We start from the raw sequence: 25435 nt of genomic DNA, 5'->3' as shown, positions 1-25435 counted from the left end.
GGTACAGGGGGAGGTTCGACCGGGTACGTACCGGCCGTAGGTAGGTCGATACCGGGCGGGGAGGACGGGCGGTCAGACAGTACTGGCAAGACGTGGCGTAAATGATGCGCCGCTCGTGACAGACCGGTTGAATAAAAAACATTGAGGAATGCTGAATAACAGGCCAATATATGGAGTGCAAGAGTTTCATTAACCAACCGACAGCGATCAAGAGAAACAGTATAACTGAAAGACAAAATAAAGCAGTAGCAAGTAACTAATCAAGAGCGATGTTACATCGCAAGCATCTACATTCATAGGCTAAGCACCAGCAAGAGGCTTCTCAAGCTTCGATGTGAGCATATCGTCTGTCGTCAAAACATTATGTACAATCTCCAGTGAGAACCCGAAAATAAACCTGACAGAATCACGGAATGACGGCACAAAAGGCCAGCATTCAACAGTCGACAGTACAAGCTATCTACAAAATACCGTGCCACTATCACTTACGCGGGTGCTCCAACTCAACAGTAAACAAGGGTGTGGTGCTTTACTCGACCGTGCGTATAACCAGTCACCTTCACAACAGACACCGCGACCACAAGCTACAGCCAGCTCCTCACTACATATATAAATACCATCGTTGGATAAGTACGGACATTCTAGCTAGACCTCGCGCACAAGATGCCCAGAACTGTATGCCATTAACAAGTTCACGCGAGTCGCATCATTTAGCAATGCCGTTCTGGCGGTATCACCCGAGATAGGTATCACCTCAGCGACAGTATCACCGTGTATCGTCTTCGGCGCGACAATCGGTTAGCGCTGCTGCGCTCAGCACAAGTTTTCGCTATGCTTACTTAAACAAGGAACCATACTTGCCCATCGATCACAAACCACGGCAAGCAAACGATCAACGTCCTACCACGCGGCAAAATTCTCACAACTCTAAACTCGACGGCAAGACGTCTACGTCAGAACACAACGAGCGCCCAACTACGCTCGAGCGCCGGCAACTTTCGGCCTCGAATTTGCCTCAAGCCCTGAGCGACTTAGCATACGAACTTACCAGACCGTCACTGTCAAGTCTTATCGAGATAACAAGGCTACAAGGGGAGTGATTACGTTCCCCTGAGACGGCTTACCGCACCAGGGGGGGGGGGGGGATTCGCTCGTCTCCATTGTCATCTCATGGAAAGGTTGGATAAACGCTAAAGGGCTACATGGAATGCACAAATAGCAAACTTGAACGATCATATTTACTGTCATGCTACGCTGAACTTCGAAAAATGATCCAAAAACGGTACCGAAACGCCCTCCAATGCACACCTCGAAAGTCGACGCCGAAATACTGTGTTCAAAATAGTTATTTTGATAAATATAGTGGTCACTTCTGACACAGTAACTACCGGAGTTAGTGATCCTTTCGTTTGAACCACTTCACCCGTTTTCATCACACTGCTCTTTCTCCAAGCGTAAATGCTCCGCAGTCCCGGCAAGATTCAGCGCAACGGCGATTGAGTACCTAGCACTCCATCCAAAGACACGGTGATTCGTATAGAAGCGTATCGCGGTAGCCCAAAAGGCGGCTTATTGAAGTCACTGCTCGAAAACGGTGTAACACGACGTCTGAGGCGAATTGGCGTTCATAGCGACGCATAGTTCAACACCACTGGTCCATCGGGTTGGGATGCCTTGATGACAGTGTGGAAAAGCCATTTCACTGAGCGATGGAGCCGTGCCAGTCGTCTAGTCGTCAGGGAACGATCTTTGGCCGCACTACCGGAATGTCATCGTCTACTGAGTTTGGTTTCACTTCACAGGCTGCCTTGTCACTCAGCGAATGGTGGGACACTAGCAATGAACGACGAACCACCAGACGAGCTACTGTACAAAAGCATGCTAATCCCAGACACTGGTTTTCACCTCCAGCCCGAGTCCACCACGGCACCTCTTCTCGGTCATAAGCATCGTCCCATTATTCGACTCCGGCGGACCAGCCGCCGCTGTAGATCTGAAGCCACCTCCCTGTCGGCGGCGGAGGCGGGGGCGGGGGCGGGGGCGGGGCGGTTCTAGCGCCGCCGTCTCAGCTGTCCCGGCTCCGGCACGGTGAACTGACGAATGGTGTCCAGATGACGGCCCAGCTCAGCCCGCAGGATCTGCGCCGCGTGGATCTGGGATCGCGCCAGCTCCGCCATGTCAGAGAGGATCTCCGTGGAGCGCAGACGCTGCAGCGCGCGGATCTGGAGAGAAGACAAAAACGTCAGAGAAAGGGAAAATCTGAAGAGATTCACAGATACACACTTCAGTGTGCTGAAGTTAGCACAGCACACTTGAAGCTACCTATCCACTCTTGTAGAAATTAGGTTAACGAGAAAAAAGTGACAAACAGACTTTGTAGTTAACACAGCTCATGGCAACACACTCCATTCAGCCAAGTCAACAAAAACGCTTAACAAAAACACTAATACATCATGGCAGCTTCCTAATCCCATGCGTAATATCGACGCCACCACAGCATCACAGCTCCAAATCACGGACTTCTCTCTCCTTTATCAACACCTTCCCTGCCAGCCAGCAGAGTCGGCCTTCCCGTGGCCTCCGGCGAGCGCACGGCATGACGACAGCAACTCTCCACTCGAGAGAGCACGATAGTGACACCGCGGTGTAGGCTGACACGCACGCACTGACCCAAACGCGCACTGGCTGAAACACACACACACACGCACAGACCCATACAAGCACTGACTGACCCAAACGCCTTCGCCCGCACGCATGTTCACAAATAAGAAATTACGTGAGTAGCAAAGCACGAACATCGACGTCTTTTTCAACAAACGTTTCAAGTTAGTAGTTTCACACGGCATTCCCATAAGTCAAGAGTTCGTGACTCGTGACTACATAGGTGAAAACAGGACAATCTTAACAATAAATACGAGGGGAGATGGGGATTGTGGGTGGCCGACTTTCGGTGGTGAGATCTACAGCGGGTGACTGGGGACAACGAGAAGGAATGCTCGTATGTTACGGAGTACCTAAGTTCGTTGAAACAGAACAATATTGTTAGTAGATGCCAGTTGCAGGACAAGAACATAAAAAATGCTAGAGCATTGAAAATCCCATGAAGCAGGAGCAAGATCTGCTGAAGGCGCTGCAGGTTCCAAGGTTAAAAACCGCACAGGTACAGGTGAACGTTCAGCGGTCTAAGTAAGTAGCCGCAAATTCCAAGGTTACCCAACGTTGACGGGAGGCTCAGCCCCAGAAAACAATAGGCCGGATACCTGTCACGGTGGCCGTGGTGGTATACAAAGAGACGGTATCACACACATCCGGACCCACCTCGCTTTTGGCAGTGTCGGAGCACTCTTCGAAGGCCTCTTCCGCTCGCTGTTTCGCCTCCTCTGCCTAAAAAGAAAAGAAAAACCAATGTCACCATAATTGAAAACACAGCTAACACTAGGTACTCTCTTAGGCACAACAGGCAAACTCAAGAGCATATCTTAATCACCACCCAAAGTGGAGATTTCCACCCTACACCAATTCTCCGAAAACGACCCGCTAATGTGACCTAATATGCATCCTCCGTCGCCAGGCAGGGCGGACCGGCTCCGCTGGCGACCTCACATGCATCACCTCCACTGCAATTAGCAGGGCTGACCCGTGACCAGTGACGCAGTCTCATCCTTCTCATGTTCAGTGAGGCCTGACTGATGCCAGCCTCCGGCCAGCAGCTAACCAACGGACCAATTGCAGTGGCCAGCGCCGGGTCAAATCGTGCCCCCCCCCCCCTGAGGGTAGGTGCCGGCCTTGGTGTCGGCCGACCTCTGAGGGAAAGGGCTGCTGGTCCTCCGGCCCTCCGCCAGCCCCGCCCGACCGGACGCCGCGCGGGTTGCTGTGACCCGCGGGCGAATCTCGGCACCCAGATCTGGGGTCATCCGACCGTGACGGAGGGACGGCTGACCTCACCCCGCCGGGTAAACGGGGTGGTGTAACTCGCGTGGCAGTACAATATATTGCTACTGATGAGTTGGGCGGTATGCATACAACATTACTGAGGAGCTACTTAACCGGTGAATAGATGCACGCATTAAATAAATGAAACCTTAAATTATACTTGGACTCATAGCGCCGACGACGGGTGCTGTTTCAAACTCGGTTTGATATTGATGATAGACATCGACTGTATCTGGACTTTCCCAGCTGAACAGGCTCCCCTGGGCGCAGCGGAAACAAGCTGGTGATGTAAGGTTGGCGCCAAGATGCGTGGAGTATCCACCATACGATGTTTCGGTACCAGATATTTCCCCATCAGCACGGAAAAAGAAAAGCAGAGGCACATTTGCTTCTTTTCCCTTTTGCATTTACAGCTCAACATGTGTCATACCCAATATACAACAATAAAATTCGTTCGGCTGCTTGGAGTTCGGTGACAAAGTGTACGGTTACGGTGGATGGAATTGTTGCGATTGGAAGTGTATTGGCAACTTTGAAGTGACCAATGCTACTGCTTCAATAAATGTTCACAATCGTGGTATTACTTGCACTTAGCAAAACTCTCTCGACTCGTTAGATTTCTCCCTCGTGAAATCCCACCTCGCTCCCCCTAGCTACCTCGTGTGAAATCGGATTAATTGAAAACTCCAACCGAGATCACGTTTCCGATCAGCACGTAGCAACTCAACATGATCTAGCTGAACTACCTATGCATTGCCATTAAACCGCTGACGGATGAGCATTCACTAAAGAAAACGATACCACCAGCGATCATTACCCAGGACTTGACGAGGTCGTTACAAAGTTTTCACCTCGTTCCAAACACCTCTGCTGGTCGGCTCCTGACAACTCACTCAGCCGCCAGGTGTGGAACATGCCGCACTAGCCAGCGTTTAACGTGGCTAGAAAAGCATTCCCTGTGCCGTGCAGGTGGTCGTATTTCAAATGCAAAGTGGAAAGAAAGCGCCTCTCGCCCGAGCAATTATTTGTTGCAGTGGTGGTCGGTACAGTTCATTAAAATGTCTGATCTTGACACCAGGATGTGCAAGAGAAATGTACAGTTTGAATACGAGGTGTGGTATAGACATGTTCACTGCACGGTAGACATTCGAGAGGCAGTAAACATCAACCAGCTGGTACGAGATTGAATATAACTAACTCCCTATCGACATTTACTAGCGACGACACTGGACAGTGGACACTGGACAAGTCATGCCTGGAATGTCCCAGCGAGAGTTCGCCCAAGAGCCTACAACACTCCAACACAAATCACCCACTCTCTCACAGCACGACCGAGCGGCGGCGTCACCTCCTGCTCTCGCTTCACCTTGTCCGAGAACGAATCGGTCTCACCCTCGCTGCACTGGTCACGGCTGGCTGGAGCAGTCACTCAGTCGAGGCCCGTCCAGCCACCGCGACGGCCAGCAGTCCTACGCGCGCCCTGCAGCCTGACGTGAAATCATCGCTCTTACCATCGCACTTAACAACCATTGCTCTTACACACCTGGAGAGAGATGACGACCTCGCTGATCTCTGTTCTCGACTCTACCTCCACAACCTCAGAGTTGTCCATTGTCATTTCTGAAACCTTTTTACTCTACGCATTCGTCTTCGGTCTTGGCACTAGTCATGGAGAGAAAGAGCAGCGCGATTCGACGCATATGGCAGGCAACCTGACTGAGTCGGTCATAGGTCTGGTGGAAGGCCTTTGGCGAATGACGGTATACAATGTTTATATTGAGCTCTAGGTTCCAGTCTTCTAGGCCTCGTAACTGCCGTGGCAGTCTGACCCGACTCGGCCACTCACCATCCAGTCGCGCCCCGCTGAGCAGGCCAGGAGCGCCACGCAACATCCCGAGCGGTTGGCACACATCCCTCGAAACAATGCCCTGTCCGGGTCATAATGTCATTCAACACAGAGAGAGTCAACATCACGGGCATGGGATCACAGCAGACAGGGCGGGTGCCTCTGCGACCCCAGCAGAGTGAGACATAACGTCCGATGAGGCAAGCGGTGTGGCTCGCACGCTCCCGGCAAGCGCGCAGGCAATGGCGGAAAGAAAGCGGCACGCACTCACGACGGCTCTGTGTCTGTAAACTCGGTGAGGCAGATCAAACTGCCGCCGTTGTGGTAACGACGCTGAGGAGGGGCCGAGAGGATAGCGGTGTTAAATTCACGGATCGATGAGCACACAGTCCAGACAGTGGATAGACGAAAAGGAATAGTCAAACGAGAGAGAGCACTTTCAGCCAACATAAAAAGATAAAACTTGTGAAGTTGTGCCTCCAGATCAAACATTTCACGCACCATGTTCCCGTTAGACAACCCCAGCCGGCATGCATTAACCATGTGTCCACCCCACCAGCCGTGTGCACCACTAGCGCAGTGGTGACTCTCTCACTACCTCGCCTCTCTCTCTTCTCTCCACCCTCTCCTACCTCCTCCCTTCTCTCTCCCTCTCTCTCTCTCTCTCTCTCTCTCTCTCTCTCTCTCTCTCTCTCTCTCTCTCTCTCTCTTCTTTTATCTCTGTCTCTTCCTCCCTCCCTGCCCCCTCCCTCCTCAATCCTCTCTCTCTTTCTCTCTCTCCCCGCCCCCTCTCTCAACCCTCTCTCTCTCATCTCTCCCCTCTACCCCTCTCTCCTCTCTCTGGGTCAGCAGTGCCGGCCGGCGCGCACCGGCGGAGGCTGAACCGTTGTGTGACCACCACGGCACGGTGTAGGAGTGGCGGTACGGCGGTACGGTGGTAGCTCGGCCCGGTAACGGCCCGACAGAGTCTGTGTCCAGTGAGCCGTGACCGGCGGCACGGGCCGGCATCGTGGGTCTCGGAGGCACGGGGTGGTCCCACTGGGTCCCAGGCCAGAGGCTGGGCCCATCGGGTTCCAAAACAGAGGCAAGAGCAGCTCACTGGGTCCCAGTGACATGGAGTGGTTCCACTGGGTCCCAGGGGCGCAGACGACCCACTGGGTCCCCAGAGGCACAGGGTGGTCCTACTGGGTCCCAGAGGCGCAGGGTCGTCCTACTGGGCCCCGGCGTAAAACGGCACACCATAGTAACAAAACGGCACACCAAAGTAGCGCCATAGTTACTCCAGTCGAGACGGTATAACAGAGGGCTGAAGCAATTAATAATCTTGAGCTGATACTGGGGCTTGGGCTCGGACGGAGGATATAGTCGGCTTGAGTGCGATTGAGCTAAGGTTTTGTTGGGAATGAATGGGACTGAAGTGGGTGGAATGGAACAATGGGATATGGGCTTCTAGGACGTCAGCGAGTCGTCCAGTAGCCTACGCTAGCGAGGTCAGTGTCGATGGCGGGACAAAGGCCGGGTGGCAATTTGAGATGTCAATGACAGATATAAGCTAGCTTGAAGAATGACGAATCCACCGAACGTGAAACAGTTTATACAATCGGAAGTCTGATCAATCGTGACCACGGATACGAAATAAGAAACCAGACCTGACAAATAAACAAATATACCATGGAACGTTCACCGCGACATACATTCCAATATCTCCAACTCTCCACCAGCCCTGATCGATCACCATATCATCAGCCTCGTTCATACGAGTAGACAACACATCTCAGCTGGTAACGACCTACCGACCGGCGATGCTACCGTTCGACCGCGCGAGGAACGGGGTATGCTGACCGGGAGCCGAGCGGGCGCCTTCCGATGACGGGGCGTACTTTGCATCGAGCGGGCACCGGTGTGGCCCAGATCCGAACGGAGCGGTCAGCGAGGCGGCAGACGGTACTGGCCAGTTATGGCAGGCGACCGGGCGGCCGGCGGGGCGGTTGGATGCGGGCTGAGGTGGTGAGCCGCGCATCTGACGAATACTGAGATTGCATCTCCCGACTTCCACTTCCTTCCATTTAAAATCAGGTTATGACTCAAATTATAAGGGGCTTATTCACTGAACTTAACTAAAACCGTCGACAGTGAAATCTCGACACAGATTCAGACTCATAGATAAGCTACGCTTATCGCCCGGTCTCCATAGCATATGACAAGGCACGAAACAACAGTACTGCTTGACGCTTGAATCCCGTGTGAGCTCGTGGATAAATATGTAGTTGGCGAATTTAAACCGCTACATATCGATCAAAAGCGAAAGATGATAACTAGAAATCGATCAAAGATATCAAGGACAGTCGTGAAAAGTGATAGCACAATAGACCATTTTGCTCTAAACGTAAAGGAAATCTGGGAACGCTTCACACTAAACAGCGAGCTTGCAGCGAGCAAACAAGACAGCCATGACTGGCGTTTTAGAAGGTATAAGCCGCAGCGACACCAACATTTGGCGAAAATCGTCTCACAATGGCTCGGCGCTGCGCTCGGCGGGGTCCGGCTAATTCGGCGATATCCCGGTATTTGGGACACTTCTGTTGGCGATCTCACCGGACGACCAGCCAGGTGCGCAGCGCCCAGCCGAGAGCTGCGTCCTCCATCGGCCGACGGCCGGCAGAGGCGCCGAAAGTGAGCCACCGCGCGGGCCGCCGCAGCGGTTACCGTCCCGGCCCGTGAGCAACTCATTATCGCCAGCATACGCCGTGTCCGACGTCCTCAGTTAATGATGACCGAGAATAAGGTCTCAACGGCGACATGTGGTGAGGTTTTCCTTCTGAGTGCAAACATGAAAAAGGTGCAGACATTCACTCGGATAACCTCCAAGGTGATCAGCAAAAATCACTGAGCCGATTCGCCAATTTGTACAGCAAGTGCAAGTGAAAAGCGTGCGCTCAGCTACAAAGCAGCCGTGCAACTGAACTGCACGCCTGAGTAACAGCCGCGAAGTAGTACCTAGTTTTCACTGCATTCATAACCTTGCATAATCAATCTTGAGTCACAGCCAAAACGGCAAATCAGATCTCACTGAACTAAAATTGTCAATAGTGTTAACTATGTAGACAGATCGATGCTTATAGCTGCGACTAGTACTACGGTCTTCTGTTAGAAATAGCCAGGAGCCGCCATCAGGAACCTCACTTGACTTGGTCACTCACGAACGATGACGGTGACATTCAACACAGCTATGCCAGTGCGGTGTGTCAAGGTAATGTCAGCGCGATGTCACAACCACCGGACACAGTGCGTGTCACGAGCTCGGTCATTTCTGATGCCCGAACACACAGTGCGCATTTAGGAGGTAGGGCCAATTACATCGAGGCTGTATAAATAATGTATGAAACGAAATAGGTAGCGGTAACCGTATAGGTTTCGGCATATACATACCATCAGGAGAGCAATTCCTATTCACATGCAGGTTTTTATGAGACCTCAAATGCAAATGCAAGTCAGCATCCAATAGGCACACGGTAAATAGGTTACGAGCACTTGACCGTTCGGACTACAATTCAGTCTGAACTGGGTAACAATTATGTAACCGCTACCCATCCACTGTAACAAGAGTCGAGACACACCAGAGCCGGCCTCTTTCTCAAAGAGCTCGTATGGTAAGCCACCCAGCCCATTTCAAAGCCCGCCAGGATGCGTTCCGTTCCACGGAGTTGCACGGATCCTGGACAAGAATGTCATATCGGTCCGACTATCTCGTCACACATGAGAAACCGCTGAACAAAATTAAGTAACCACTTACCGCCCACGGAACTCATTAGACCGCGCCATCCGCCCAGCCTGTGTCCGCAGAGCATTCCGCGAGGCCCCGCGGCCTTCGGTGCGGCACGACCGGCGAACGTTCCTCCTTTCAACAGGACACGCCTCGGCTCCGCCCTCTGCTAATCCGCCGTCCTTCAGACATTCAAACCTGCGCATTTGGAGCGCGTGACTGGTCCATACTGCAGTGGGTGGGCGTTCAGTTGGCTGGGCCGTGCAGGAAAGAACGGACCGACAGCGGTCAAGCACCACCGTCACATGGCAGAGAGACGAGCGTCGATCAGCTGGGCTGACCGTTCGGGCGGCTGGGACAACCGTTAGGTCGGCGCTAGCGAGGCGTCACTGGTGGCTGAGAACAGATACAAACTGTGGCCGACGCCTAACTCGGGTAACAGAACCATCAGTGGTCGTGTCAATGATGGGAAGCAGCATTCAGAAGCGTACTTTGAAATGCTGGAAATCCACGTTACTCAGGTAAAATGAATCATTTGCCCTACTTACGAATTATAAGTTCTCCTTTGAGTAAAATGAGGTGGTGTATCAGGTTACATGTTTATTAGACACGTACAAAATCGCGTACAAACTCACAAAGTAAATACGGTTACTGTAATACGCTCCTATCTACAGATGGCTGACTGGCGAGGACACACGGATCCAGTCACAAGCCTTTACGATCGCCAGAGTTGGCGAAATTATGTCGTGTATCGTCGACCCCTCAGCGAGTCAAGTAATTGTCCAGCAGTCTCGCACCAGCACAATGAAACGAATCGCCCTCAGGAAACTACCTGGCTTTGATTGCACCCATTTGATACTTGACATCTCCTTATGGTAATCTTGTTCGATTTGAATTAAGCAGCAAATAATCACACACAAAAACATGACCGATTCCTTTCTCCAGTTCCGGTACACGTCCTAGCACAGTTTGGCAACAACACAGCAGCAATCTACCTCACATCACGGTCACAATACAACTACAAAACGAACCGCTGAGCTGACACACAACCAGCAGCTGGGCAAAGCATTGACAGACTTCACGAAATGACACCCCCGCTTGTTACATGCAGGCTGCAGCAGCATCTAACACAGTTTCCCTCCCCGACCGACCTAGATCAGCCGCTCGTCGTTCGAGGACCACTCCACAGGACTACCAGAGCCGTGTGAGTAGCCATCGTCGGGCCGCGGCGGCCAGCGCGGCTGTCTGCCATCCCCCTGCCGTCGGCTGCCGGACCGTCTCCGTCGCCGGTAGTCGGGACTGCCCCGTCGGCGGCGCGGATGCGGACTGCGTGGCCGCGTCAGGCGACGGTCCTTTTCCACAGCTCGTTGCTCGGAGCGACTCCGGCGCCGGCTGCGGCGGCCGTCGCGCTCCGAGCTGTGTGCCCACGAGTCACGACGGCTCGACATCAAGGGTGTCTGCGGCTGTGAGAGGCTGCGCCGCGAGCTGCGAGACCGTGGACTCGACGCTGCTACCTCACTGCGGCGGCGCCGGTGGCGCGTGCTGGTGCGGGAGGACTCGGCAGAGGCAGCCCTGTGTTCCAGCCGCGACCCAGGTGGTGACATGAGGCCGCCGAATAGATACGAGCCCCGTACCGTTCCCGGCGCGACATCACCGTCATCTTTCCTGCCCGCGCGGCGTGACTTGGGCGTGTCGTCAAAGTCTGAGGTATTCACTACAGATCCAGCGGTGCTGCTGGAAGAGCTCATCAGCTGCGAGGTCAGTCCTCCCACTAGTTGCCTCAGGTTGTAGCCGTGCGGTCGCGGCTGACGCGTATCCGCGGGCGGTGCCACCTGACTAGCGTACGGCACCGGCAGCGCCAGTTTCGAGTGAAACGTCTCTGAGCCGAGCGTCTCCGATCGCCCGTTGAACCAGGAGCCGAGTTTGTGTGTGGTTAGACCGACGGGTGGCGGCGGAGGACGCGCCGGCAGCGCAGGGGGCGGTGGCGGAGGTGACGGGTCCTCTGGGGACGTCCCAGCGCGGCTCTCTAGACCCTGACGGTAGTCGGAGCGGAGGGCCCGAGCGAACAGAGCGTACAGCCGACCGCCGCGCCTGCCGCGCACCAGCGCCAGCACCAGCGTCACACAGAGAACGATCACACCGGCAGTCGTGCCGATCAGGATGTAGGCGATGTCACTGGAGCTGAGCTGCGCTGCCGCCGCAGCCGCGCCGCTGTCTGCCACTAGAACAGAGCTCTCGTCCACCTCAGGAGAACTGGATGACAGATCGGCATCTGAAGACAGCGGCGTTTCGGTGTCGAAATCGTTCACCCCTGCGCCAGCTCTGCCTCCGTCAACAATACGACCCCGCAGACCAGGATCGGTCCCTTCCCCACCCCAGTGGTTCCAGACCGGTGAGGTACCGCTCAACAACCCATCCAGTTCAGCGAGACCAGAATGTGGCCGACGGGTGGCCAGATCGTGATGCTCCAAACTGGGTTCTTCTTTAGCTGGATAATCCTGAGGCTGATTCCTACTACCTCCCACTAGTTCCACACGCGTGTTGAGCAATTCCACCTCTGCATCTGTCGCAGTATCGTCAATCACACCCTCGACATCACCCACTACACCTTCCACATTGTCCACAGCCGGGCTAGTTGTGCCCAGAATCCCGGAGATGATAGCTCCGAGGGCCTCCAGACCACTCTCTGTGGTTGTGAGGTGGCTGACCACACTCGAGGCGCCGTCGATGTCGGAGAACGGCCTGGGCGCGTTGTCAGCGTCCTCACCCGGCACTGGCGTAGTCACAGCGGGGACAGAGGGAGACACCCTTGGTGAGACTCGTGGGGTTGCTGTCAGTGTCACTGGTGGTCGTGTCGTGGTCGTTGTTGACGGCGGCGGTGTCTCGGCCGGCGGCTGGGGCGTCGTTATCCACTCCCACTCTGTTGATGCAGCCGTGGTGGGCACAGGCACACTCTCAGTCTCTGTTCGAGGCGGTGACCTCGGCGGTACGGTGAGTCTCTTGGTGACGATGGGTGGAACTTTCTCCGTGACCCAGCGTGGCGGCGGAAGGTGAACAGGCGCCCCGCTGTGCGGCAGCACGGCCAGCATGTTCGGCAGCTGCAGCGACACCACCGGCACCCGACCGCCGGCCCGCAACCTGTGCAGGTCCATAGTACTGAAGTGGTGGACCTCCTCCTTCATGTTGGGCTCTACGATGCCAGCCAGCAGTGGGTTTCTGCCTGTCTCGTAGAACGGCCTCTGTCCGAAGCGATGAGCGAATTGAGAGTTCTGGTCCCCGTTCTGAGCAGGATTCCGGGGCGGCATGTCGTCGGGAAGCTGAACGAGCTCTCCCTGGTGGTGATCTAGAGGTCGCTGAGGCTGCCGGTCTGGTTGATGGTGAGGATGCTGACCCATGGACGGTCTCTGAGGTCCAATGGACGGACCAAGCCACGGCCGAGCTGGTTTGGGTCGCCGCTGTTGTCCCATATTCGCGCCCAGCAGATCCACAGCAGGCCGCGGCTGGTTGGGAGGGATGGTTGGACCCGGCTCCAGAGGACCCATACGGTGCGACATGATGCTCGAGTCCATCCCGTTCGATGACTCTTCCCCTGGACGCGGCGCCGGGGGTGGCAACATATGGAATCGGCTAAGCGAGGGCTCTGGTTCCTCCCACGGCTCCCCAGCGCTCGGTCGGTTCTGACCACGTCTTGGGGGCTCCCGAGGTCTGTCCGCGTTCGACACACTGGGCCCTTTCGGAGACTTTAGTCTCTCGAAAGTGTCTAGCAGTGGCATCAGCAGCTGCGCCAGTGAGCCGATCCCTGCTGGGGCGTCTGGTCGCTGGGTGGGCCGCCGAGTCACCTGCGGTCGCCGCTGGGGCGGCCGGGTGGCCGGCTGCGGCGGCGGCGGGGTGGCACTTCTCACCGTGCTGTCGTCCAGTCCATCACCCTCCGCGTCCTGGCGGAACAGGTTGTTGTACAGCTCCCAAGGATCAGCCGGATACACCTTGGTCGGCGTGGCGGTACTTGAAGAGTCGCTAGGGCTCTCATGTGACGGTTTGACAGCGGTGTCGTCACTGTCAATGGCGACTTCACCTTCCTTGGCTGATTGACCAGATGAAGCGCCTGATGACATATCTGACGCTTGTCCTGGCGATTCCACTGCGGAATCATCAGCCTCAGTCCGGTTATCAGAGGCAACTTTAGCCTGATGCTCGAGCCGCTTCCTCTGTCTCTGCTCGAAGCTCTCCAGGAACGCGTACAGGTCATCACTGATGGCTGGTTCGTCCAGCATGTCCGTTCTGGCCTGGCCACCGGCACCAGGGCTTCCCGCCGGATCGGAAGCGGCCGGATCGCTAGTGGGTGCTACGGTATGACGCAGAGGAGACTCTGAGCTCGCCCCGATAGAATGAGACTCATCTCCTTTGTTCTTAAGTCCATCTAAGGTGCCTCCGATTGGCATGGTAATACCGAGGACTGTCACGGGTGGGGTGATTGGAACGCGTTCACTGCTGTTCGGAGCGGAAATGTCCATGCTCGATCCATCACTACTACTGTTCACTTTATTCGATATGGCACCAGAGTCCGTCGAACCACTACCAGATAACCCAGCCAAGAGTTCACTAGTAAACGAGTCCAAACCTCCTGACTCTCGCACACGCTCTGGCACATCCTTTACAGAGTCCGCAATAACCCCGCCTCTCATCACTGCACCATCGTCCGCACTAGGCCTCGGTGTCTGGCTAGTCTCAGTCACTACCTCCGTACGGGACGGATCAGACCCAACCCCCGGGCGGTCACCGCTGCTCACAGGCGTCGGTCTCACCACTAGTCTCTCTGTGGTCGCTGCAGCGCCGCTCGGGCCGTCAGGGTGTATAATGTAGGACGTTGAGGTGTCGCCCTGAAGAACACTGATAATCCCGCGCGGACTGGCGTTCTCATTCCTCTGCCCCGATCTCGCTGGAGACTCGGGGTCAGACTCCTGGTTTGTGTCTGAGGCCGAGATCGCCTGTTGACGGGCCAGTCTGTCCGCGGCAGCCTGGACCAGCTCGCGCACCAGGTTGTCGAGCTGGTCCGGCGCGGCTGCACGGCCATCTCCAACCTCCTCCGACGTGTCTTTATGATCTCCTGCCCAGCCGCTGTCTGCATCTCCGTCCCAGGCGGCGAGCAGGGCGGTCAGAGCCGCCGGGTCGGACACAGTCGTCGGCAGCAGGGCGGCACGCTCTTCCACCAGCTCTCGCACCTGTTCAGGGCTCCTCACACCGTGTCGCCATAGGGCAGCCGTGTAAGCCCGCAGGTAGGGACGAGCTTCTCCACCATCCGGGTCTAGCACACCGGCGTCAGCCCTCAGCCTGCGCAGGAGCTGATCGCTGAGCACGGCGGCACCAGCGGCCGGCCGGGGCACGGCACACAGCAGCAGCAGCAGCAGGACAGCTGCTGCCGTCCACCGCCACCTCATCACTCCTCCCTGACCTCAAACCGCTGCTACCGGTCCATCTCAATCCACTCGAATCGCAGCGTCTCCGCCGCCACCTCTCCGGGCGCTGTCACGACCAGCACTGGCGCGGTCAGCGAGAAGCCAGACGGCGGCGGCGGCAGGTGGCGCTCGCCCGCGCCGCGCCGGCCGCGGCGACCACGGCTCGCTGAAGACGGCGTGGGGCGGGGGTGGGGTGAGCTACGACTCCAGCAGAGGCTGTGGGCGGGTGACGCGCCGCCCCCGCCCCCACCCATCACCGGGCTCACGCGGACCGTGACCACCGCCGCTGAGACGCAGAGTGAAATCACAACTCGCCGCCCGAGAAATATCAAACGCCGTATCTGGGCATATCAAGCTCAGCGGGTGTTGTTGTTTCACTGGTTGCCGAAAAATCGTGCAAATTAAGACCGATCAAGAGTGTAAAATTCTAAAAGAAAGCAATTCCCACGACAACAAAACAATTTACTATCATTAACATGGTTCACTGTTATCTAGCCACGGTTCATGGGAGAGCATTTCTGCAAGTTTCAATTGTGTAATGTAATCGTTTCATCGTTTAAATGTCGTGTAGATTTCATATGTGTTTCTCAGATACGCTGCAAAAAAATCATGACAGGTGCATGCGAAGCAGAAACATTCCTTAATTCCTGCTGGATTCCTTAAACCTACCGCAACCAGATATTCATTCCGATGCGATAAAAAAGAAATCAGGGGTAGATCGCTAACGACAGCCAATATTCGTCAAGGTTAGGTCGCCAGAGCCTTGTCACAAAACTCATGGAGCGAATCGGAGAACGCAAACAATCTAAGCTAGCCTCAAATTTCACTTTATCTTTGGCATAACTCACGAGTCAAGTGGATGCTTTCGCCAGCCTATCCAGCGCGGCTCGCTTCAGTCCCAGCTGTGCGCCGACAGCTGAATAAAATACCTCACCCGGTTCGTTTCCCCGATGGCCGCAACAAAATAATTCAGTTTCACTTCAGAGCGCGTCCGTGGGATGAGAAACGATGGGTCGTCTTTGGGTCAGCCTGGTTTCCCTGTCAGCGCGATACCACGTTTTGTCAGATGGCGAGGGACACACCGCAGTCAAACGCCTGGCGAAAAAGCATTTCGGCTCCATAGCAAACTACTGGAGCAGAGGCGACCTGATTTCATAGCTTTAGTTTGCCTGTTGGTGCAACGTTCAGCCCACCTCAGCACCCCATTGGAGTAACACCGGCTCCCTTAGGGACAAAGCAGCATATCGTCTCCCTCAGTCACCCACTAGAGCAGCGCAACGGGGGAGCCCCCACTGGAGCGAGCAGTGGGACTCATGAAAACTGTGCATCGACTCCCCACCCAACATCGGAGCTGCGGAGACTCCTGGCCAGCTACTGTAACGTAACAACGTCCGGATTCCCTAACTCAGACTGCAGAACAACGTCTGTTCGGCTCTACCAACAGAGCAAGACAGCCGTAAACAGTGATTTGTCGAAAGTCAGAGCAGACAGGAGCTTCTGAAGTTGGCGGGAACAGGATAACAATGTTTCATGCACACAAAAGGGAATCATGAAGCCACTATGAGAGTCCAACTGTAATCAAGCAACATAGAGGAAGCTCAGCGCAGCATGGACATCAGACTTGATTTATGCTAAATTGGTCATTACATGTAATACCACGGCTCCAATCAAATACACATCGGTAGGTAGCAACAACATAATAATTTGTCAACAAACTTATTATTCGAATCACCGAATCACGCCCCGCAATCATGGCCAATCAATAACAGGAAAGCTTAGTCGTCAGGAAGCGTCCTCACCAATCCCCCGGAAGTCCTGATGACGCGCGCCGATCGATCCGTCCTGTCTGAGCATCGAACCATGTCCGCCCATCCGTCCATGTCCGCACGTGTCTGCGTGTCTGCGTGTGTCCGCAAGCGTGTCCCATAACGCTGTGTGCCCGCACGTGTGTCCAGAACACTGCGTGCCCCGTGCCCAGAATGCTGCGCATCCGCTACCGAAGTGCTGCTAGATGACTACGAATCACCTGACGCCAGCTGGTGAGCGCGACAGCTTCCAGCAGCCATATGTTGCCTCCTCATGGTCTCGGAGTCGGTCAGACGCGTTAGTCGACGCCTGAGACGAGCGAACGGGCGGAAAGTCCGGCACGGCCCAGCGCACAGTGGGCGATCCGGCCGGTGTAGCCTCGCGAAACCTATCGGCATTCATAACATCCATGTTTTTGAAGCTAGAACCACAATATTTAGGAGCAACCTTCTTGAATATCCAATGAGCATATGTTTTAAATAAGGACTATCTCTTCTAGGATTTGTGCTCTGTGGTGAGCTTGCAATTTGCCTAATTGCCGCTCGAATAACGCATGAATACTTTTGAGGGTAGGTCGAAATTTATGACGATATGGGCTGGGTAGGATATTGAAATGGTGTGTACCTCCGTAGAAAATTGCTTCCAAACCAACTTTTTATTCAAACGATTATGCCCTACCAATTTATACATATCATGAAACAGCGTAAATCTCGCCCGGCAAGGCCCCATTTCATAACGTGACCCAAGCAGTGGGTTTGGTTTTTGGTAAATAACTTCGCAGAAAATGGCCGCAGAACCACGATTTTGACATCGTCGTGTTCGTCTTGCTCAGGCGCGTCGAATGGTATACTTTTTGTTCAGGTGAGGTCACCGTAAGGTGTTGACCTCGAGTCAAGGTCAGGTCAGAGGTCTTCAAATCACGAAGTTGGTCGAAGGAGGTCATATCGCATATCATTCGATTCGGCAGGTCTTCCGGAGTCCATTGGTGACCTTGTCGACTCTCTAGCTCAATTTGCTCGGGAGTTATTGACGAAAAACTCGTATGACCCTAGTGACGTCATAAATGACGTCATGCAAGGTCAACAATGCAGAAATGCAGCATCAGATCTTGCAAGGAGTGCATGAAGTAACGATTCCATGTACTTGAGACAATTGAATATCATTCCTGGCGCCAAAATAACAGTTTTCATATTTCCCCATTGACTTATAGGTGAGGTCACGTGACCAACCTGACTTTATGTGACATTTAGGAAAAATCTGAGATATAAAAGTTGTAAGACCTCTAAAGGACAATAATTCCTGCAAGTCTCACCTCCCTGTGAAAGTTACTCTGGCACTGAGAACGTTGCAAGGTTGCGACATCTGAGGATCGTGCAGAGGTTCATTTATGACGTCATAGGTCAGTGACCTGACCTGACTTGAAAATGCGGCTGGTGTCACCAGATTCGGCGTGCATCAAAGGTCAGGTATGCCAAGTTGCAGTTCTCTATTGCCTGGGTGTTTTGAGCTATCGCGAAAACACCCTTTGTGGCATTTACCACTTGTGCTCAAGTGCACCAAGCAACGGCCAACCCTTAGAAGAAAAAGGTGTCTGGATGCCAGGGCTGCAAGTGGCTGCAAATTTTCACTGGCTCCCCTAATAGATAGTGTCTTAGTGCATGCGATACAGCATTATTTTCAGTTCATCCTCGTAAAACTTTTTTTGCTGGGCTTGGTTAATTCAGTGAGCGTAATGTTCAGTGGTAGAATAAAATATAAAAAGTTAACCTAATTATAAGACATTTTGAACTGATTTTGTCTACTTGCTTTCTATGGCGGAATCGTCTAAACATCTAAATTTCACTTTCCATGCAAAATGGATGCTCAACACCTAGCAATTTCATCGTTCCGCAAAATATTCAAAGAGCGTAAAAATCGGCTGTGATTATCCCCCTTATGAAGTGTTACGGAACGCTGTCTTTAACGATACTTTTGTCGACGAAAAAATGTCTCCTGAGCCATGCCAATGCACTAATCGTAATCTTCGATGAATTTTCTGCCGACTAGTATGCGTTGTTTTCCAATTTTCGGAGAAAAGTGTCTTTAAGGTTTCGCGAGGCTAGACCGGCCCGATCGCCTACTGTGCAGCGGTGCGAGCGCACGCCAGAGATGCCGCCAAAATTCGAGCCAACTGGGACTCGACTGGAAATACCGCACGCGACAGAGTGGAAATACCGAGCGATAGTAGCCCCCAGACGGGAATTGGTGGTTTGGTGTACCGTGGGAACATTGGGAATGGACACCGTTGATCGGTGGGGAGTGGTGAATAATGATCAATTGAGGTGATGGTGACGAAATAGATCTAGGGATATAGGTTTGGTCTACTGACATGCTTAGCTGGTTATTCGTTCCGAGATAATTGAAGCTTTCACAGCTACATCGCTACAAAAGCAGGTCTTGTGAGTGGAGCTATAGGAGATATATAAAAACTTTCCAGATAGAACGATGGGCTTAAAATTAGATATCGCTCAATAGCACCTGTAGAATGCTGTGTGTCGCTAAAAACGCATGTCTCCTCTTAAAAGCCGATTTTCAGCACCATTCTGGAATAAAAACGACCGCCATTGGAGAGGAATAAAAACCAACAACCGGCTGTCTAACACCGCTCTTGCTTCGTCTCAGCATGACTGTCCGAACAAAAGGAAACGTCAGCGGGACGCCAAGAGACTCGAGAAGCGGGAAGAAGGGAGGAGAGACGGGAGCGAGACTCGGCGAGACAAGGAACGATATTTGGCGAGGCGAAAAGCGAGACTCGGAGAGACGGATAGCCAGACTCGGCGAAACGGCCGTTAAAAAACGACCGGTATGGAAATCCTGATCCGTCCGTCTCAAAAAGCGAGCTAAACGAACCGTAACCAGAAACTATCGGCATCAGCATTGAACTGATGCGAGGTTACTGAAGCATTGAATCGTTCATTTCTTCCGCAAAGCTGGTCCGATGCGCAAGGCCATTCAAGCATACAATGTATGTAAATAAGCTAAGAAACGTCCTAAAAAATAGCCGAGTTTTATCAATAACACCCATTTAAATGAAGACGTAGATGGTCCCAACATGTCAGGTACTGACATGCCTTCTTGGAAAACTAACTTACCACTGAAGCGCTGCCAGACAGCAGATGTCAACAAACCGTTACAATAAAACAGTGCCTCCCTTCCGCTTACATCACACACGTGTCTCACGAACTACGGCAAACGTTGGACGGTGTCAAAGATCACGCATCAGGGCGCGTTTCGCAACCCATCAATCTATCCTCCGCTAACTGCTTATCAGCTCACCAACATCATAACCAGCTGCCGACATCGATGGTTACCCCATGTTTACCCAATTATTACCGGGCTGGTTACCGCCCCGATGCACAACATGAGCGCTAACACACCGCACCAAAAGTCACGACCTTGGACGAATACCACGGAATGTTCAGTGCCTCTCTGTGCTACCAACTCACGAAACACATCCCTTTGTCATCGACGGGGTTCACTAACCGAGTCATTTCCTCCCTCCACTCCCCTCTTTGTCATCAATAACCCACGAATACCAGACGATCATCAACCGTACTGAGCGCGGAGAGCGCACAGCTGGTGTTGGTCCGCGCTCGAAGGATCATCGAGACTCAGTTCCTACAGCAGGTGGACGATTGGTGCTCAGCGGACCTGTCTCATCTCACCACGGTCAGAGACCATCCGCAGCGGTCCGTGAGGATCGGACGCACGCTGACCCACTCTCCGGCCGACGACAGCTAGCGGCTGTGGGTCGAGACTAAAGGGAGTGTCGTGTCGAGGATCCAGGGGCCGGTGACAGAACGACAGCTGGGGAGGCGGGTCGGTGCGCCCACGGTCGGGCAGGCTGATTGCTTGGAGGGAGGTGATGAGAGGAAGGGAGATGGCTGGTTTGGTTGGCGGTCGATCATGTATCAGCCGACAGTACATTTGTCAAAGGATTCAGATGATCACACTGGCGTTTGATCAAAGCTGGATCACAGTGGATCAGCTATACGGGTTTAATTTGCGTTAGTTGGGCGACAGACGAGTTGACATGGAAGCTGATGGCCATAAATAAATGAAACCAGCTGGCGTCCAGTGTCTTTCAAGAAACAGATCACGTCTCACGATATAATTCCATGTTCAGAATCAGCACAACTATCAGACAGACCGTATGTGTCAGAAGCTTCATACTCTAAACCTGCTGTACTGAGGCTGGAGGCATCCCCCCCCCCCAAAAAAAACTTAAGTCCCCATCCACAAAGGGCGTCAATCTCGCCGAACATCTCACCAACGCCTTCACATTACATCGAGCGAGGTCGGTAGCGCTGGCACCCGTGTACTGCAGTTGCTACCAATTAGAACACAGCATTGCTCCCATTCAGCCCACTCCAGTCGCGGCGAACCAAGGCGGCATGCACCCACACCCAGTCAGTGCACGACGAACACCTGCCGTTAGGTAATCAGCATTTCACAACAGGCATTTGCCGGTACGACGGTTAGCCACGCCCCAGCGCTGCCACCTGACAGCTGCAGAACGAAGGGTCACGGGGCTTTCGATCTTTGCGGTAGTGAGCTTACTAGGATGGGTGACGTACTCTGGGTTGCTTTATAACTATTGTGACGCGTTGCCAGCAAGTTAGAAAGGACTACAGCAAAATTATGTGACGGCTTACGAGCATCGTAAATTAGTGTCACGAGAAAGTGATTGAAATTGGTCATTTAGCTGCATCCTCAACACCTCACCAATGTTACCAGAAGCTCTAAAGTGTATGCAAAGTTGGCATTTAACTATGATAATTGAGCAAAATTACAGGTGAAAATATCGAAACCCCGTCCTCGATGTAACGCAGTCACAACTCATCCGAGCGCACGGAAAGTTGCCATAAATCAACTCACCATAAATCATGCAACGAAAGCCCACCCGTGCGAGCTGAACGGACAATAACGGCCATTTCAGCACCTAACGGCTTCCCGACACAGTTCAATAGAGCCTAGGAGGCCAGATGGAGACATTGTCCGCACGCCACAGTGTCACGGCTTTTCACTCGCTGCAGTCTGGCGTGGGGAGGGGAGGGCTGGCATACCCATGAGAGCGTGGGAGCCGGTGGAAAGGGGTAGGGGGAGAAGGAGAGATCGCAGTCGTGGACGTGGTGTGGAGAGGACGGATAGGGATACGGTGAAGACGATAGATAGTAGGCATATGATGACGACTATGAAGTGGAAGCTGATGTGGTCAGACTAGTATAGCTGGTGACGAGTGGAAGCTGACACTGTCGTCGCCGGTGCTGTGTAAGAGTGATCAGCGATAGGTTCCAGGAGATACCGACCGGGAAGTTGTGGGAATATTAGTGGCGATGGTGGCGGTTTAGGATTTCGGTATGCCACAACTTCCTTAATATGGTGAGCCTAAAAATACTTCATAAGTGATTTTCGTGGCCAGGAAAGTGGCTGACGACACCCGAAACCAATTGGAGAGTTCCAAAACCATAAACCTCTCACCGTTCCTCACGCTTGACCGGAATCGCTGAGAAACTACTCGATATTCACACCCACGAAAAATATTGGAAAGCAAGAGATCCCTCGCTCCAGCTAGTGACTATCACGAGACGTATAGTCCGTCAGCCGTCACTACTGCTAGGCGTGCAGCCAAAGCCATGACACCCATAGATTATGACTCTCGTCACAGGCACACTCCGCATTAATCTCACAAACGGGTCGTGCACCGCTCATCTGGAACCAGAAAAGTGCAGGAACTAGCGGTCGTGCGCACGGAGTTTGGGCCAGGTGGTGCGCGGCGGACGGCGGTAAAAACTCTCCCCCTGTAGTTGCACAAAAAGGCAGACGGTGACTGGGCGCTGGGTTTTTGCACACGGGGAGCTGACCGAAACCATCGCTGGGCTGTGTGGTTTCGGTTGGTTTCCGGTTGGTGTGTTAGCTGTAGGCATTATGACGTGGTCCGACATGGGAAGTGATGGAGACTGCAATATCGGAGAGAAACGTAACTATGGTTACTGGAGACTGCGTCACAGCAGAGGAAAATAGCACCGGCCAAGAGCTCAATTGAGCAAATCATTTGTCGGACTGAGTTTAGGAATAATTTAGCACACAACACTAGTTGAATTATTTAAAAAAAAATGGAATGAATATAGCAAGTGGGAAAGGAAAACAAGCGCTAAATGCATAGCACACAAACATGTAGAAGCTAATGGCAGTATTTGTTCGATCACTTGCGGCATCCCGCATCCAAGTAGCAATTAGCATGCGCCTTGGGAATCCTCAAAAAGTAGGTAGTCATGTAAGTAAATAGTGCCTGCTGAATCATGTATCATTACTTGGGACTGGGAAGTCTATGGCCATACACTTGATCGCCACATTGTCAAAGTACATCCATGACGGGAATATTTCCACGATTGTTAGGCAGCCACCCGACAGCGACGTTCACGCTATTACCGAAGCCTGCGTCCCGCGTCCATACCAAACACAAACCCCTGCACTTTGTCACAGATCTGCCCTTGCGCACCACAACAGGAATGTTTTCGCAGAGCCGTAATGGCTGTTTACTTGGTGACCGGGCGGCCTCCCATGGCTGGAGACGTGACTGGCGCAGCCTTGACGCAAAACTGGAAACGAACCAGATCAAAAACTAGCCTTGGGCGTCGCAGTGCGTGTACCCGTGGCCTACTTCCACACTGTCGCAAGCCGGTGATCGATAAAACCAAGTTCAGACGCCTACGCGGGCATATACCTAGTCCGGAGTCGCGACTAGGATCTGCCCTCGCGAGCCCCGCCGCCGCGACCTTTGAGTCCTCTCAGACCATTGTCCGTCAGTGCAGCGCTCGGGAAACTTCTGACAATCAGTTTGTGCCACCACAAAGCAGCCCCACCTTCCCGACCCCAGCCGTAGGTTGGCACAAAGCCCATGCTCCAGGAGCGGAACCGCGCGGCCACTGTGATTATCGCTGCTGCAATCGTTAGCACCTGTTCATGAGATCGCCTCCGGCACTGCCACCTCCGCTGCCGCTGCCATGCCGTTGTCGTTACCGCTGCGTCACAAATGTCACCGGCCACGACCGCACCCAGCTCCGGCGCCCGATCGTCATGGATTCGTCACAGGCCGTCACGCGTCAGACATCGCCACCAAGGTCACATCATCATCCTCGGCTGCCATTCACTTTCTCGACGAACTGTGATATTGATCCGAGAAGGGCAGTCGCAGCATAGAGATCTTATATACATAAGCATAGAGATCTTATGTATATAAGATCTCTATGAGTCGCAGCCCTTTGATGCTGGTCATTGTGTTATCGACCTTGCGATTTGTGAAGGTCAGAACAGCGTGACTTGCGTTCCGCTGTTTCTGTATCACTGCGAAGGGGAGGTGTTTGGCAGCGATCCGCTCAGTGACATTTCAAACGAGATAAAACATCGAGTCACCGTTACCAATGATGACCAGAGGACCACGTTTCAGGCCAGCTGTCAGCTGAGATTCGAATAACCAAATCAGGCGAAATGGCTAGTCGAACGGTTAGCTTTAGTCAGCATTTGACCATTTTTGGTCAGCCCAGCCCAATGTTTGGTCAGCCCAATGTTAGGCGGCAGCGGTCATCGGTCAACGCTCACCGGTCAATGTTCAGCGGTCAACAGTCTCGGTGGTGGGCCACCGCTCGGTCGGCAGACAGAGCTGTCGCTTCCACACCGCTTCCGTCGTGTACCGAGCCCACCGCCGTGACCGCAGCGCTCTGCAGACCGGCACCGGCAGCGCGGGATGGCAATTGGCAGAGTCGTAACAGTACGCCGTCGTAGCTTTACCCAGTCAGAGCTCAGTCTGGTCCGGGCTACACACGGTCTACTCATCGGTCTCCACTTACATAAATAGTGCCCTCCTACCCCCCCCCCCCCGCCCCACTAAGCACTGCCCATTTATCTGTCATCTGGCCACTCACTATACCCTACACTTTCGCAGCCGCACTTAGGGCTAGAATATCCCATGTCACTTGATATAAGCCATATAAATCACCAAAATCCGTCATCATCACGTCATAAAGAATGGCAACTTATAACGCTCAGTTACGTAACGTCATGCACTCCACGTTACGTAATGTACACGTCAATCATCTCACGTCTCCCATACCGCGTCAGGACGTGACCACAGGCCACAGAGGAGAGGAAAGTGCCCGAAGAGGCCGGTCACGGTCTGGGGATGTCGAATACGCAGATCGGGGAGAGGCTTTCCAGCGGGAACTTGGAGAGAAAACGGGCTCTGTTCTGCTCCGGTGATCTCATAAATAAAGGAGCCTCATTACGCGGGACCGGTACCATTCGGGAGGGAAGAAAGTAATGTCGATTGTCTTCTCTTTCGATCGGGTATTGGTCATAAATTGTCATTTTCACATCGACAACGAAGGCAATTATTACAACGGGACAACAACAGGTGACTAATTTAAGGGATTGTTTATTTCACGAGAGTTCCAAACAGTTACAAGCAAGGTTATGAAACACTTGATTGAAGATAACGCAGCCGTTACGTGGATGGAGAACTATTTATTCTTACATGAGCGGCAGAGCACACTCCCGATTCATTCATCTGGTCTGTTCATTCACCTAACCTATACA

At 53.3% G+C, this 25435-nt stretch overlaps 1 protein-coding gene across 2 annotated transcripts in view; it reads right to left on the bottom strand.

Annotated features, from left to right (window-relative positions):
- Positions 1-169: 169 nt before the first annotated feature.
- Positions 170-25435, bottom strand: part of LOC122385830 (sorting nexin-32-like) — a 54811-nt gene continuing 29545 nt past the window's right edge. For both annotated transcript variants that reach the window (XM_043374408.1, XM_043374407.1), the window contains exons 8-9: positions 3319-3384; positions 170-2222 (exon numbers count right to left, since the gene is read on the bottom strand). In XM_043374408.1, the coding sequence (XP_043230343.1) occupies positions 2052-2222; positions 3319-3384 (237 nt within the window). In that variant the 3' untranslated portion in view covers positions 170-2051. The remainder of the gene's footprint in view (positions 2223-3318; positions 3385-25435) is intronic.

This window comes from Amphibalanus amphitrite, unplaced genomic scaffold (assembly GCF_019059575.1).
Source record: "Amphibalanus amphitrite isolate SeventyFive unplaced genomic scaffold, NRLGWU_Aamphi_draft 000232F_arrow, whole genome shotgun sequence".
Classification (NCBI taxonomy): Eukaryota; Metazoa; Arthropoda; class Thecostraca; order Balanomorpha; family Balanidae; genus Amphibalanus; species Amphibalanus amphitrite.
This window is presented reverse-complemented; position numbering and strand designations above follow the sequence as displayed.